We start from the raw sequence: 15,573 nt of genomic DNA, 5'->3' as shown, positions 1-15,573 counted from the left end.
ACAGCCCCTCAAAAGAAAACCCAAACAAAACAAAACTCACTCCTATCGAGTCCATGCTGACTCACAGAAACCCTATAGGACTGGGTCAAACTGCCTCTGTGGGTTTCGGAGACTGTAGTGTCTGGGGCCTGCAGACCGGTGCAGAACCACTACAAGGTTTAGCGTTCTCCCCAGATCTCGAAGGATTTTCAAGGAGAAGGATGCTTCGGTTGTCCGATTGTGGTTCATCCAAAATGTTTGCTGTTTGCTCAGCCATTTGTTTTAATCTTCATGAGAGCCTATTTGAACTTTGGTTCAGTATTTCATCCATGCTCTGTAAAGGAAAATTTTTGTGAGAATGCTATATCCTAACTCTTACAAATGGTGTGGCACATGGAAGAGTAACCAACTTCATTTGACATGCCAGATTTCATGGTTTTTTAAATTCATTCCCTGCCGCAGGCTAGCATCATACCAGTTATTGGCCACGTTTCCAGCTGCCAACCACATTACAGGCCTCAATCACTTCCTCTTTATTTTGTATCTTAAACAAGAGTGTCTCATTTTCTACACGACTTAATTGTGATCTTCTCTATCTCCTTTATTCCCTATATCTTGGACCCTTCTTCTAAACCAAAGGAATCCTGTTGATGCAGTGAATTAGCACTTGGCTGCTAATTGAACCCTCAGCAGTTCGAATCCACCAGTAGCACCTTGGGAGAAAGATGTGGCAGTCAGCTTCTATAAAGATTGCACCTTGCAGACCCTATGGAGCAGTACTAACCAATGGCAGTGAGCTTGGCTGAGTGATGTTTGTAAGCAGAAGGGGGCAAATAGAAAAGTGATATTTGCCTACTTCCAAAAATCTCAAACCAAACCAAGCTCATATCGAACCTACAGGACAGAGTAGAACTGCCCATGTCAGTTTCCTAGACTATAAATCTTCAGGGAGTAGAAAGAAAGCCTAATCTTTCTCCCAAAGACTGGCTGATGGATTTGATCAACAGACTTTGCGGCTCTAACCCATTGTGCCATCAGTGCTCTAGAGAAAAAACAAAACAACACCAGGATTATGATGCATACATTCCTCCAGATTAGGAAAGTTTGCAGCTTGGTGTGGAGCCCTGACCAAGGCAGTTGGGGCATGATTCCTGAGAATGCGATTAATATTCTAGTTTCCATCAAGGGCATACTCACGCAAGTCTGAGTACGAGGCCGAGGCTGCTTTCCTAGGGCTGGTGGAAGTCCACTTTCCAGTACATTCTGCCTGAGGACAAAGCTTTGCACATGGCTGGTCAGTGGTCAGGAACTCTGGTGGCACTGCTAACTGTAAGATTGGAGGTTCAAACCCACCAGCCATGCCGAGGGAGGAAGATGAGACTGTTTACTCCTGTGAAGACTTACAGCCTCAGAAATCCTCTATAGGGCCACTATGAGTGAGAATACACTTGACGGCAGGGATCCACAGTCAGAAAGAACTCAGCGGAGGCGGAATCTAGCTGGAGACTAAAACTGGATTTAGGGCTCCCACTGTAAAAGGTAGCCCACTGAAAAACCTCATGCTCAGCATGGCAGCCTCCAGTAAACTCTTCATTCACAGACACTTCAAGTTCATCCATGTTGAAGCCGGCTAATACTGTGTTGTGTGGATGTTCCATATTCTGCTACTTCATGGATCAGTGTGTAGACATTTGGGTTACTCCTACCTTGTGGCTGCAATGGACTCCACCGCATTGGGTTTTCCCTTTTGGCTCTCAGGAATAATGCTGCTAAGAAACATTCCTGTACAGGTTCTTGTGTAGATGGCTGTTTTCCATTTTCTTAGGATAGAAATAAAGTTGCTGTATCATATGGTGGCTCTATGTTTAACTTTTTGAAAAACTGCCAGCCAGACTGCTTTCCAGAGCAAGTGCACCATCTTCAGAGTCCAACCAGCAATGCATGGGGGTTAGGCTTTCTCCATAGCCTCACCACGGCTTGCCATTATCTGTCCCTTGGATGACAGCCGTCCGTCCTCGTTGGTGTGATAGAGCCCCTGGCTGGTCAGAAGACTTGATTTGAGCCCACCCAGGGGCACTTCAGAAGGCACCTGGCAGTCTTGTTCCCAGAGCTCCCAGGCTTTGCAGACCCCGCGGTCTACTCGACACAGTGTCCACAGAGGTCAGAATTGCTGCAGTGACAACCAGAAGTTTGGTTATTTTATTTTTATTTTTTTTTAAAGTAGCACAGCATTTTAAAAGGTAGCAAAACTTTAGGCTAGAGTCAGCACTGTTCAATCAGTCAGAAGTTGATTGTGTAATCTACTTGCTAAATTAAAAAAAGGTATAACTTACACTGCAGTGTGTTTATGTTTGAGGCGATAAACATCTGGCTGGGGAGGTAAGTTGGATGGATACAGAGAAAGCTACTAACCAAGGCAGTATAGTGACACCCAAGGGATACAAGCTGAGCATGGCTAGAGGGTCTCCTGGGGCCCTGAGCCATGACTCACTCAGATCTGGATACGAAGGAAATACAGAGGAGCTAACTCCCCCACCCCTCTTTTGAATTTCAAGTAGTGAAATACTATTGTCCAAGCTAATAATAGAATACCCAAAGGAACTAATTGGTTTAGCATTAAAAAAAAAAAAGCAGAAAGCTCCTGCACCTTGAAGTGCGAATTATATGAAATATATTGGGAATATGTTAAAAACTGGTCACATTTATTACTCACAATTCACTCTCTCTGACCTTCCCTGCCTCCTTTTTAAACACTTTCTCTTCTAGGCTACATGACTCCCTGAAGGATAAGAACAATGCTATGTTGGGGATATTGGTCTCTGGGCCAACCTGGTATAAGTACCAACCTGCAAGGGATTGTGGCTGAGCCACAGGTGTGTGGATTCATATCTGAAAGAAGCGTCAAGGAAGTCGCCTGTGGAGGAAACCACTCTGTCTTCTTGCTGGAGGATGGGGAAGTGTATACTTGTGGCCTGAACACCCAGGGACAGCTGGGCCACGAGAGGGAAGGAAACCAGCCAGGTGAGTACCTTGCCTGCCCTGCCTTGTCAGAGCCACTTGCACGGTAGCAGCAGGGCGAGGGCCTGGTTGAGGCAGTGCAGTGACTCCTTGCTGTTCGAAACCATTGTGTCTAATTCAAGCCTATGAAGGGAAAAGCAGACCTTGCTTTTGCTGGTTGTTAAATAGCTTATATACTATCGTTTGCCAGGGGAGGGCGGATGGCTAGTTAATGCAGAGTGAGAGAACTAAGGGCTTTCCCAGTAGTCTTCACACAATTCATACCAGAAGCGTCGCTCCGGTTATAGAACAGACATTGCTGCAAGATACAGTGCTCCTGTGGCTCCGGTGATGCCCTGTGGCGTGTGCTGGGATAGGAGTGCGTGCTCCGGAGGTTGATGTTTGGCAGGAGGAGTTTGTTCTGCCTTGGGGGCTGGAGTAGAAGGTTGAGTTGGAGTTTATCAAGTGTGTGTGTGTATGGACTCACACATGCAACTGGCAGGAACTCTCAACATGGGCATAGCCAGCGATAAGCAAAGGCCTGGGCACGAAGGTGCCAGCAAGTTGTTCTGGGAATGGTGAAGAGTGTGGGTAGACTGGTGATGAAGGGCAGTTAGAGATGATAAACTGTCAAGGAGGATTGGTAGCATGGTGTATTCATGCAGTGCAGTGAATTACTTGATATGGCCCTTTGAGCTATAGTCTGTGTTACTCCCACCCAATAAACGGGTCTTTATTGTTGGTGTTAGGTGCTATCGAGTGGGCTCCGACTCATAGCGACCCTATGCACAACAGAACGAAACATTGCCCGGTCCTGAGCCATCCTCACAGCTGTTCCTTTGCCTGATCCCATTGTTGTAGCCACTGTGTCCGTCTACCTGGTTGAGGGTCTTCTTTTTCACTACCCTTCCACTTTATAAGCAGGATGTCATTCTCCAAGGACTGGTCTCTTTTGACAATATGTCCGCATTTGAAAGGTAAAGTCTTACCATCCTTGCCTCTAAGGAGCACTCTTGCTGTACTTCTTCCAAGACAGATCAGTTTGTCATTTTAGCAGTCCATGGTACTTTCAATAGTCTTCCCCAGCACCACAATTCAAATGCAGCGATTCCTCCAACGTCTTCCTTATTCAGTTTCCAGCTTTCACATGCATGTGAGGCACTGTGACTGCTGCTTGATCCAAGCAAGACGATATGCTTGACAACTGACTGGGTAGGACTCTGCAAATATGAGGTGCTTGTGGCCCAAGAGGATTGGATAGCTTGCTAGTGGTGCAAATAAGGTATATGGCACTTTTGTGGGATAAAAAGTCACTACCTTTGAGTAGATTTCAACTCATAGTGACTGTAGGGCAGAGCAGAACTGGCCCTATGGGTTTCCAAGACCCTGACTCTTTATTGGAGCAGAAAACATCATCTTTCTTCTGGGTAGCAGTCAGTGGTTTTGAACTGCAGATCTTGCAGTTAGCAGCACAATGTGTAACTTGTGGAGTATGTGGAGCCCTAACCAGGGGATTGGTTCGTTTTTCTATTCTGCTATGCTTAAAATGAACCATCCCAGAGGTAGAAGAAAGGGATTTCCTATCATCAAGAAAGAAGAGCTAAGTTTGTAGCACATCCTTTGGACCCAAGATCCCTGTACTGAACCTCCTTGATGCAGGAGAAAGCTATGAGAACAGACAGCGAGAAGCGGTGGCAGAGAATTGGTGGCAGCAGAACTAAGAGTACTAGATGAAAGAGTGGATTTCCTAGCTCACAGAGGGAGAGAGCTGAGTACATTGAGGCAGGAGGCTAGCTCGCAGGGTGGGTTACCTCTGGGCACTTAATTGGGTGGGAGGTCCAGTGGAGGCGAGGAGCTAGATTTGCTGACTCTTGGAGCTAGATATGAATGCATTTGGCTAGAGGGAAGTGCCTTTGGGAACTTATTGGCAAAGCTAAAAGAGCTTTGCAACATTGACTTGAGCCCCTTGGCCTCTACAAGGCTGGGTGTGCCTGTCTGCATTGCTGAGAAGGAGTTGTCCTGATGGAAGTACTATGTCCTGAGCATTCCTCAGCCTGCATTGTGATTTATTATTTCCATAGTAAAATTCAGTCACTGTGTGTGAATTCTGTGTGTCATTATTCAACATAGCAGAGAAGTAGAGTGCCGTTGGACGGATGATGGTATCAGTATTGGTAAAGAGTTTAGAACAGTGGTTCTCAACCTTCCTAATGCCAAGACCCTTTAATACAGTTCCTCATGTGGTAATGACCCCCAACCATAAAATTATTTTAGTTGCTACTTCATAACTGTAATTTTTCTACTGTTATGAATCGTCATGTAAATATCTGATATGCAGAATGTATTTTCATTGTTACAAATTGAACATAATTAAAGCATAGTGATTAATCACAAAAACAATATGTAATTATATATTGTGAAATATTTATTTCTAATGTAAATAAATGAGATTTTGTCTCGAAGCATGGTGTAGCATGGGTAACAGTCTTCATGCCAGGTGCTCTTATGTGGGTGTATCTGCACGTGGGCAGACCCGCCTGGAGAAGAGCGGTGTCTCCGTTCCTAAGGCCATTGGACATATGTGTTTTTCAATGGTGTTAGGCGACCCCTGTGAAAGGGTCATTTGATCCACAGGTTGAGAAGCGCTGGTGTTAGAGGGTCGAGTCCTAGCTGACTTCCACAATGAATTGGGCTTGTGTTGATCCTGAGGGTGATCCCCCCTCTCCTTTGTGAAGTTGGAGGAGATCAGACACCACCCCTGCACAGTTTTCACAATGCACCAGCACCTGTATATAGCTAACATACTTTGTACTACAGGTTGTCCAATGCCAGTAGAGCTTGTTGTTTACTGAATAAAATTATACCTTTAAAAGTACCACTCATTCACAAATCAAATTAATCAATTCTATTCATAATATATTTTTCCAATGAATATAATACAAAAGTATCATATACAAGTATAACATATACCTATCAACAGGCAGGGTGTCTGGCTGGTACTTGACTGTGAACTGAGAAGTTGGCAGTTTGAATCTACCTGTGAAGCAAGAACTGGTGCTCTGCTTCTGTAATGATCACCCCATGGGACTGTTCTGCTCTGTCACACGGGGTTTTTCTGAGTCGAAAATGCACTCCGTCCATTCAACAACAGTATTGATATAGAGGTGGCAGGAAAGTTTATAAAAATTACGTCTTCATATTGAACAAGGTCTTCTTTCCCTTCATTTTACCAAAAACTCACTTGTGTCTTACATTAAGCTCCTGCCTGAGGTGAGAGCCAATATCTAAGAAACTAATGCCTGCAGGTCGTTCAGGGCAGGATACAGTCTGACACACAGCATGGTTCTTCCTGCAGGACTCTCTGTATTCAACCAGCATTTAGAGATAGCTACAACCCACTCACACCAAAGATGCTTAGAGACCACCCTTTGGAGGGAGTATTTTAGGAGTACTTCTCAGTATTCCTGAAGAGACATTATGGTAGGTGGATCTGAGCCAGAAAAACTTAACGGAAGCGGTGTCCTGGTGTTGCCCTGGAGTCAGATGCTGACTCACGATGTTCCCCCATCTCTGTGTTTTCATTGACTTTTGGAAGTATCGAGATCACCAGGCCCTTATTCCTAATCTGTCTTAGTCCAGAAGCTCAGCTGAAACTCATTCAGTATAATCTCAGTTTGCTAGCCTTTAACCTTTCTCAACATTTTCTCACTTTAAATGGGGATTATAATACCACCAGCTCTGTCCTCATTGGAAGTAATGTGTGTACATAACTAATGTAGTCTCAGCCAGTGGCAATCCTTTGATTTATGTTAATTCACAGTTGTTGTTTTTTTAAACAATGTATTGAGGGCTCTTACAGCTCTTGTAGCAATTCATGCATCAATTGTATCAAGCACATTTGTACATATGTTGCCATCATTATTTTCTGGACATTTATTTTCTATTGAGCCTTTGGTGTCAGCTCCTCTTCCCCACCCCTTCCCTCTCCCCACCCTGGTGACCCCTTGATAAATGATAAATTATTATTTTCATATCTTACACCAACCGCTGTCTCCCTTCCCCCATGGTTTCTGTTGTTCGTCCCATGGGTGGTGGGTATGTTTCTATTATCACAATCTGTTCCCCCTTCCTCCCCTCCTTTTCCTACCTTCTCCCTGCCCTCCTGGTATCACTACTCCCATTTGTGTTCCTAGATTCCGTGTGTCTGAGCTCTTATCTCTTATCTGTACCTGTGCACATGATCGGTCTAACCCGCAGTGAAAGGCAGTGCTGGAGTCATGATAGTGGGTGAGGCGATGCCCCATTGTCTATAAATGGGCTTTGAGTCTCTGCTCGGATCCCTCTTGTTCTCAACAATATGTTTTTTGTTTGTTTGTTTGAGATCTTCTGATGACTGTTACCCGGTCCTGGCAATACCTCATGATCAGGCTGGTGTGCCTTTTCCATGTGGGCTTGTTGCTTCTCTGCTAGATGGCTGCTTGTTTAACTTCAAACATTTAAGACCCCAGATGCTATATCTTTTGATAGCTGGACACCATCTGCTATCTTCACTGCATTTGCTTATGCACCCATTTTGTCTTTCAGCGATTGTGCCAGGAGGGTGAGCATCACAGAATGCCAGGTTGTTAGAACAAAGTGTTCTTACATGGTGGGAGGGCATGAAGAGAAGCCTAAAGTTCATCTACAACCTTAGTATATTTCCATATAAATGTATGTACATGGGCCAATATCTATTTTTATGAATCAATATATTAACATGTGTATACAGCTATGTTATACCTCTATCTTTTTTTGCTTCCTAGATTGTTCCCCTATTTCCTTTCACCACTTTCCTGACCCACCAACACGCTCACCCTACTTCCGCTTCTTAGTAATTTTTCTCAGCAAGATTGCTGTTGCTCCAACACCCTCAGGATCTCTACATTCTTGTTATTGTGGATTTTAATTCCTTAGTTGTTCCCCGTCTATGGCGATGTTTACTGGCTGTTCCCTTCCCACACCTCCTTCTCCCCCAGGCCCTCCGGGACCATTGGTCCCTTGGTTTCTCCTTGAGCTTGCTTCCCATGCCTATCTTATATCAGTAAGAACCCAACAATAACAGAGACCAAACAAAAGAAGACAAAAGATTGAAAGAGGAAAAAGAAAAAAACATACATAATTCCAGGTCTGTCCGCTGACCTTTGTGACTGTCTCCCTCCTGGTCCTGGAGGAATTCAGGAACTGCCCCTCCTAGTCTGAAGTCTATTTTGGGGACTCTTTAGGGGTTTCCTGGCTTTTCTTTGCTCCTGTTGCTGATCTGTTATGTTCCCTTCTTGGTTTGCCCTGCTGAGGGAGGTTCAGACCACACTACCACCCCACCGTATGTCCCAGTATTGTCCTCTGTCGCAGTATGCTCCAGTGAGGGACAACATATCATGAGCTGTTGTTGGCCCTACTGTCTTCTCTGTGCCTTCCTTAGCAGCTCCGTGCAGGCACGCAGTCCTCCAGGCTTGGTGTGACGATCTGGGGTCTAGACTGCCTTTCTCTTTTTCCTTTGTGGTTTCCTTCCGTGTGGGCATGGCATGCCGGCCCCTCTCCCCAACTTAGAGGTTTAGTGTTGTTCTCTGTAGCACATGCTTCTAGGTAGGGGATCATTTTGAGTCTGATGGGGCTGGCCCTGTAGCCCAATCTTTTTATGCATTCCTCCACGTGGTTACGTTACCCTCAAGGTTTGGTGCGCCGTGGTGAGGTCTGCATGCACACTCTCAATTCTGTAGAGACATGAACAATACTCCCCCGCCCCTGGTGAGTTAGTGCCCTGCGCCTCCCATGCCATCATCTCCCCCACCCCCACCATCTTTTTCTCCCTCCTCCTTCCCCCCTTTCCCCTTCTTTGTGTTGGAATAACATGCACCTCTTTGGATTTGGGCCAACCTCCACCCGACTGCTTGTACCTCAGCCTGTACAGTGTGAGATAAGTGGCTTTTCTTCTCTACCTACTGTGCTGATTGTACTTACCTCAGGGGACTCTTGATGTACTTGTCCTTCTGTGATTGGCTGACTTCGCTTAGCATGATTTCATCAACTCTCCCCACTTGGTTCTAGAAAGTCTGGAATCTGAGATTTTGAAATTTGTTGAGCATTTTCCCTCTTTTCAATCAAGATTCGTCCTAGACTCTTTGATTCAAATGTAGTAGCCAGGTGCCATCCAGTTCTAGTCTTCTGGGAAAGAGGTGGTTGTCCTTGGATGTAATTAGAGTCCACCTCCTCCTCTTTTAGACTTTCCTTCTGTCTCTATTGCTCCAGGTCACACAACCCAATGGCCATGCGAGCTTTAAAAACCCTGAACACTACACCACCAACCCAGAGGTAGACTAGAGGCATGCACAGGTTTTTAGGCTAATTCACTGGGACATGCCATAAACCGTGATGCTAAACCTCTCAAGCAAGGAACCAAAGTCCAGGAGGGTTTTGGTTATCCATAAGCAGCCTTAGCAGCTGCTGTTTTTTTCCCCCTTTTGTTTTGTCATTGTTGTAACTATATGACACATTTTTTACCAGGTTTGCAACTTACCAAACAGAAGTTAAAGTAATTGGCTGTGCAATCCTACCATGTAATCAACAGGGTTTTTCCACCTCTGCTGACAGCAGTTTAGTTCTGGATGAAGTAGATTCGCATGGTAAAGACAAAGCTCCAGTGTTTTCGTTGTGGCTCCGCCCCCTGTCAGGTAGGTTTACAGTGCAAAGATAGGCAGTGTCTGTGGATGCCTTCGCAGGTAGTACATCTGAGTGCAGGCCCATGGCCTCCCAGTGGAGTTGGCTGACTCGTCCTTGTCAAGCCAGTGGTGCGTGGTGGTTGCTGGGAGTGTGGGCTGAGTGAAGCGTGTCTCAGCAGCCCCTGCCTCTGTCTACGCAGTGGGCCAGGCCAGCGCTCAGTCCCCCTGCAGCCTCCACTGTGCGCCTGGCTGAGCGATGACAAGAGACCGGAGCTGGAGATGTGACAAGAGGACATGAAGAGTCGACCAGCGAATGGAGCTCATGCTGGGGACCTCATTGTGGGAGAAGCAAGGCCCAGTGTCTATTACAATAGCACCCTGAGGTTTCCCTTGTTGACTGGGCTTTTCTGTTAATTACAAACTCCTCAACAGCAGTGGAAAAGTGCCGCTTTGAATGGGAAGAGTAGTGGTGGGCGCCTCCGTTCTCCATTTAACTTTTGCATCCGTGGGTGTGTTCTACAGCTGGAAAACAGTTGGGTTTATTTTTAGAGGGGGCTTATTGGGCCCCATCACCTGGAGAATGGTTAGACATGGGAGGGCACAATAGAGGCGGGCAGACCCATTTGTAGGTAATGTGGGAGGAGCCGTTGTGGCATGGTGGTTACCCACTGGGCTGAGATCCACAGAGTCGGCAGTGAGTTTGTGTGTTTTGAGTTTTGTGTGTAAAACAAAAGCACCAAACCCATTGCCATCAAGTCCGTCAGTGCGGACTCATAGCTACCCGTGGGTTTCCAAGCTGTAACGGTCTTTCTCCAGCCTAGCTGCTGCTGGTTGCAAACTGCCTACCGTGCGGATCACGGCGCAGAACCCAGGGTTTCCCTCGCCGTTAGTCCTACTGGGCAGTGGGTTTATGCTGACCTTGGCCCACAGCAATAGCTAACCCCAAGTAGCTCCTGGAGTATTGATAGAAGGTTCATTGCCCAGAGGCTGTTATGAGCCAGAGGGGGGCTTGGGCAGGTTGGTGCTTTTAACTTTGATATTATTACCCCAAGTGAAAGACTTGGGTGTATGAGGATTAGAAAGAGTGTTTGACATTTTCTCTGAGGCACTGAAGAGTGCTCGGTGTTCGGTGTTAATCTTGTGGTACCTACTTAATGGGAGGCTAGCAGACAGCTTCAAGCAAATGTAGAATGTGAGGACCTGTGCTCTTTTGCTTCCCAGTGTTGTCTGCGAATGGAACAATGCCTGCCCCCAACACCCACTCTGCTGACTGGACCAATTTCCAGGCCCATTAGGGTCTCCCATAAGCATGGATGTGTTTATCCAGCACAAGTCTGATTCATTTCTTGGCCTTGAAATTCTGTTTCCTGTTAAAATGTAAATGACCTTGGGAGCCTGTGCACAGTTCATGAGACCCTGCTGAGCGGGAGGAAAGGTATCACTGGTAAAGGATATGCACAGGGTTAGAATTCCATTATTCCAGCGGTTCTCAACCTGTGGGTTGTGACCCCTTTGGGGGTCAAACAACCCTTTCACAGGGGTCACCCGATTAATAACAGTAGCAACAAAAATAATTTTATGGTTGGGGGGGTGGCCACCACAACATGAGGTCGAGGCATGAGGACGGTTGAGAACTATTGCTCTATGGGGACATTCATCTTGAGACTCCTGGTTGTCAGAGGCCAGCTGGCTGGCACAGCTGCCTTTTTCTCTGGCTGGCACAGGGTCCCTGCATTTACTTGGGGTGCAGGGTGGTGGTCTGCTCAGACACATGCCTCAGAGCAGTGTTGAACAGCGCTTGGCAGTGATTTGAAGGGGTTTTAAGAATTTCTTCCTTTCTCCTCCTCGAGCGTATTTCACCAGTTCCTATTGCTTTAGAGAATATTAACTGGCTTCCTGTTGCTCCAACAGTGGGCTCAAGCACACTGACTCACAAGAATGTTGCTCTTGCTGCCCCTGAGGCCACTGTGTTTTCCTTGCTGCCTCCCTTCTCCACGTCACATACCCTTAAGTGGCCAATAACATGTGTATGGCGGAGAAGGCCTTTCAATAGGGCATAAACAGGTGCCCCCCTTCAGTGACACTTAGAATTACCCAAACTGCTGGTTGTGTGGGCCCAGCCTTTCCTCGGTGTACCAAGAAGCTGGGGCTCTGACCTAGGTGTGCCCATGATTCATTCCTTTGTGCGTTGGCCCAGGGCAAAGAAGCCTGTAATTCCCAGGAGCATTTTTTAGGGGCAGAGTATGAAAGCTCCATCCAAACTCGTCCAACTTTTAAGTGTTAGGTTATCACTCTTTTGCATCGTCCTTTCCCAGAGGACCTTCGCCTCCACTGTGCTCCACTGCCCTCACCTCATCTCATCGCCCTTTAAAAATCAGCAATATTTTTCAGTGGCTAGGAGCACCACAGGGTCCCTGGTAATGTAGTGGTTCCGCGTGGGCGCATGGGGCTGTGATCCAAAATGTCGACAGTTCAAAACCACCCACTGGTCCACGGGAGAAAGACAGGGCTTCCTATTCCTGTAAACAGTCACAGTCTTGGAAACACACAGGGGGCGTGGATAGGAGTTGGGTCAACTTGAGTGAGTTTTGTTTCTTTAAGGAGCACTGTAGGGTTCTCATGCTTTGGTCCACTACAGTTTCACAAGACATAGTTACAGAGCAGGCATTAGAGGAAGACTTGTGTGCCTACTCTTCCTTTTTTTAAACGATATTTTCTGTAAGTGATGATTAACATATAGCTAAACTTTATGACCAATCTTGAAATCTTTTATTAAGCTGAAATAGAAATCAGTAGCTCATAGGAAAAAAATAGTTAAAAAGTGTACCTCAGCTTAACTTCTCTCATGTCCACTCGCCGTGATGTAGACACTACTCCTCAGCTAAATGGATGCTTCTTGTTCCCTCCTGCTTTCACGTACTCGGGCTTTAGGGTAAGCCAGCCCTTTTGTTATTAGAGCTATCTGAAGGCATAGAGGCCTGCTCTTAAACATTTCATTCTCTGGAGACAGTTATTTAGCTGAGTCTATTTTGATTATTCAAAATTACAAAAAATTCTGCGTAGACATCTTAGGAAATATTTTCCTAGCAAGCCCCAAGGATTACAACCTACAGGCAGACCACAGCATTCCTGTGCTGCCCTGTTTGATTGTTATGGACGGTTCCTTTGAGTTGGTTTCTCTCTCACTTGCGGGTAATTTGATCTCATTCAGATTCACATTTTGTATTCAGTCCAGGTGTTTCCATAATACCCATCACCATATGGAACAGCTCACCTGCTGTGTGATAAATGAGGCTCATCAAGCAGACCATCTCAAACGCCTTCAATTCCCAAAGCTATCCAGGACAGATAAACCCCTCAGGACCAGTAATGAAGGTATCAACTAACTTATCAGGTTGCCCTTGGGCATCTGAAGGACACAATAGTTCTGCCATGCTAATCAGCTCTTCTTGAACTCAGGCTGGTTGAGCTCAGGATAGAAGAAACCCTGTTATGAGTTTCTATTGTAAAGCGCATGTTTCCTGGGCATAACTGATGTAAAGGCAGAAAGCACCATGGGGAATGTCCAGCTCTCACTATTGCATTAGCTAGCCTTGCCTACGAGAGTAAAACTCAAAAACCAAACTCACATCAATGGAGTCCATGCTGACTCATAGTGACTCTATGGAACCCAGTAGAACTGCCCAGTGGGTGTCTGAGACTGCAGTTGTTCACAGGAGTAGAAAGCCTCTTCTTTATTCCAAGGAGTGGGTGTTGGTTTGGTTTTGAACTGCTGACCTTGTGGTTAACAACCGAATGCATAACCCAGTGCAAAAGGTGACCAGATTTTTACATTGGTAAGGTAGGACACTATTGATAGAACTCATATCTTGGCGAAATAGCCAAATGGCAGCAGAAAACCGTATACCCTAGCTTGTCGTGCATTCTTTCCAAAAACTGGGACGTTTTTAAAATGCTGCAGGACGCAGGAAAAATTGTTAAAAATCGGGACTGTCCCGCCAAAAGCGGGACATCTGGTCACCTTACCATTGCATCATTAGGGTGTCTTGTTTGATCCATAAATACCTTTAAAGAATCAGGTAACAAAGAGTCTGCAACATCCTGAGAATAGTATACAGGTTAGTGTGGGTAAAGGATGGATGGTAAAAGAAAAGAAGCTTTCTCAGGAGTAAGAGTTGTTAGGGAAATACACCAGGTGAACCCAAGAAGATACTATCATTATCTCAGGTCTTTGCAAGAGCAGGCCCCTTTTTGTTTCTCCCATGAATTGGAGGAAATGTCTGACCTTTGGGTAGAACCCAATGCATAACCATCTGTGCCACCAGGGCTCCTCAGCCTTTTAAAACTGTTCTTATTCTTATTATAGCCCTGTGAACTAGGTCAGTAATGGTATTCAAGGTTTGTAAAGGAGATAGAAAGGGAGTTGATGATGAAACATATAACTTTCCCCTAGTTCCTAAATGCTTCCTCCCCTCCACTATCATGATCCCAATTCTACCTTACAAATCTGGCTAGACCAGAGGATGTACATTGGTACAGATAGCAACTGGAAACACAGGGAATCCAGGACAGATGACCCCTTCAGGACCAGTGGTGAGAGGGGTGAGGCCTGGAAGGTGAAGGGAATGTGGGGTAGAAAGGGGGAACCGATTGTAAGAATCTAAGTATTGCCTCCTCCCTGGGGGAGGGACAGCAGAGAAGAGGGCGTGGGGCGTGGGGGGAAACGTTGGACAGTGTAACTTATGACAAAACTATAATAAGTTGTAAATTATGAAGGGTTCATGAGGGAGGGAAGAGTGAGGAGGGAGGGGAAAATGAGCAACTGATATTAAGGGCTAAAGTGGAAGGCAAATGTTTTGAGAATGATGAGGGCAACAAATGTACCTATGTGCTTGACACAATGGATGTATGTATGGATTTGGATAAGAATTGTACGAGCCCCCAATAAAATAATAAAAAAAAAAAAGGGAGTTGAGTATGAGTCTGCTTGAATACTGACAGTTTGATTTTAGCAATCCTTCCACTGCAGCTACAACCTTCGTTTAACCTCCAGCTGATAGGAGAGCCAGATAGACTTCTATTCTCAAAGTATCTTTCTTGTTTGCATTAAATTCTTCGAAAAGAAATACAAAGGTTATAAATGTAGCCACTCAGAAACTTGTATTCTTAACTTACTGGTGTAAAGTGTAGGCTAAGTATGATCAAGGTGCTTTGGTAAAAGATACTGAGCAACAATTACCTTTCCATTTCTCAACCAACTCTTTTATGTTCTTTTGAGTACAAAATTATGTGGAAGAATGGTACACGTGATTGAGAGGTCAACACAGACACTGAACGGGGAGATAGGATTGAGACAAAGAATGTGAGGTTCAGAGTGGCTTTATTAGGGTAGGGAAAGAGCTCCAGGGAGGGAAGGGAGAGCAGAGAAAGGGACAGGAGCATCTTGAGCTTCAGGGCGGGTTCTGAGACCCAAAGAGTTAGGTCAGGGAAATCACAGCTTGTCAGTGAGGCGGTGGGAGATATGTAGGGCTCGAGCTAAGGAAGTATACGTTGCCAGAAGGAAGGGAGATTTTTATTGCTTGCAGCTGCAGGGCCTTGAGTCAGGATGGGACCCATGGGAAGTCGTCTTGTTGTTTGCAGACCTGCTCTCTGGAGTGCTGGGAGAGGGGCTACACAAACTGGCCTGGGAAGATAAATTGCTTCCTGGGGTGCTGGGGAAGGGGCTACACAAACCCGGCCTGGAAAGATAAGCTTTTTGGAGTGTTGGGGTAGGAGTTGCATAGTTCAATAGGTCATCCATCCTCCTGAGAGGCTGGGAACCGGGGCTTTGAGGTTTCATCTTCCTGAGGAGCCCGAGAGAAGGTAGGGGCTGCCCGGTCCGGACCCGGCCCAAACAATGATA

General features: G+C 45.9%; 1 protein-coding gene across 2 annotated transcripts in view; it reads left to right on the top strand.

Annotated features, from left to right (window-relative positions):
• Positions 1–15,573, top strand: part of HERC3 (HECT and RLD domain containing E3 ubiquitin protein ligase 3) — a 108,799-nt gene that overhangs the window by 11,492 nt on the left and 81,734 nt on the right. For both annotated transcript variants that reach the window (XR_006679509.1, XM_004703258.4), the window contains exon 3: positions 2,746–3,000. Coding sequence is in view for 1 of the 2 variants with exons in the window: in XM_004703258.4 (XP_004703315.1) it covers positions 2,775–3,000 (226 nt within the window). In the remaining variant the exon portion in view is untranslated. The remainder of the gene's footprint in view (positions 1–2,745; positions 3,001–15,573) is intronic.

This window comes from Echinops telfairi, unplaced genomic scaffold, assembly GCF_000313985.2.
Source record: "Echinops telfairi isolate 266 unplaced genomic scaffold, ASM31398v2 ScPeMD7_7468;HRSCAF=8506_0, whole genome shotgun sequence".
NCBI classification, from domain to species: domain Eukaryota; kingdom Metazoa; phylum Chordata; class Mammalia; order Afrosoricida; family Tenrecidae; genus Echinops; species Echinops telfairi.
Note: the sequence above shows the minus strand (reverse complement) of the source record. Positions and strands in the feature narration are given on the sequence as shown.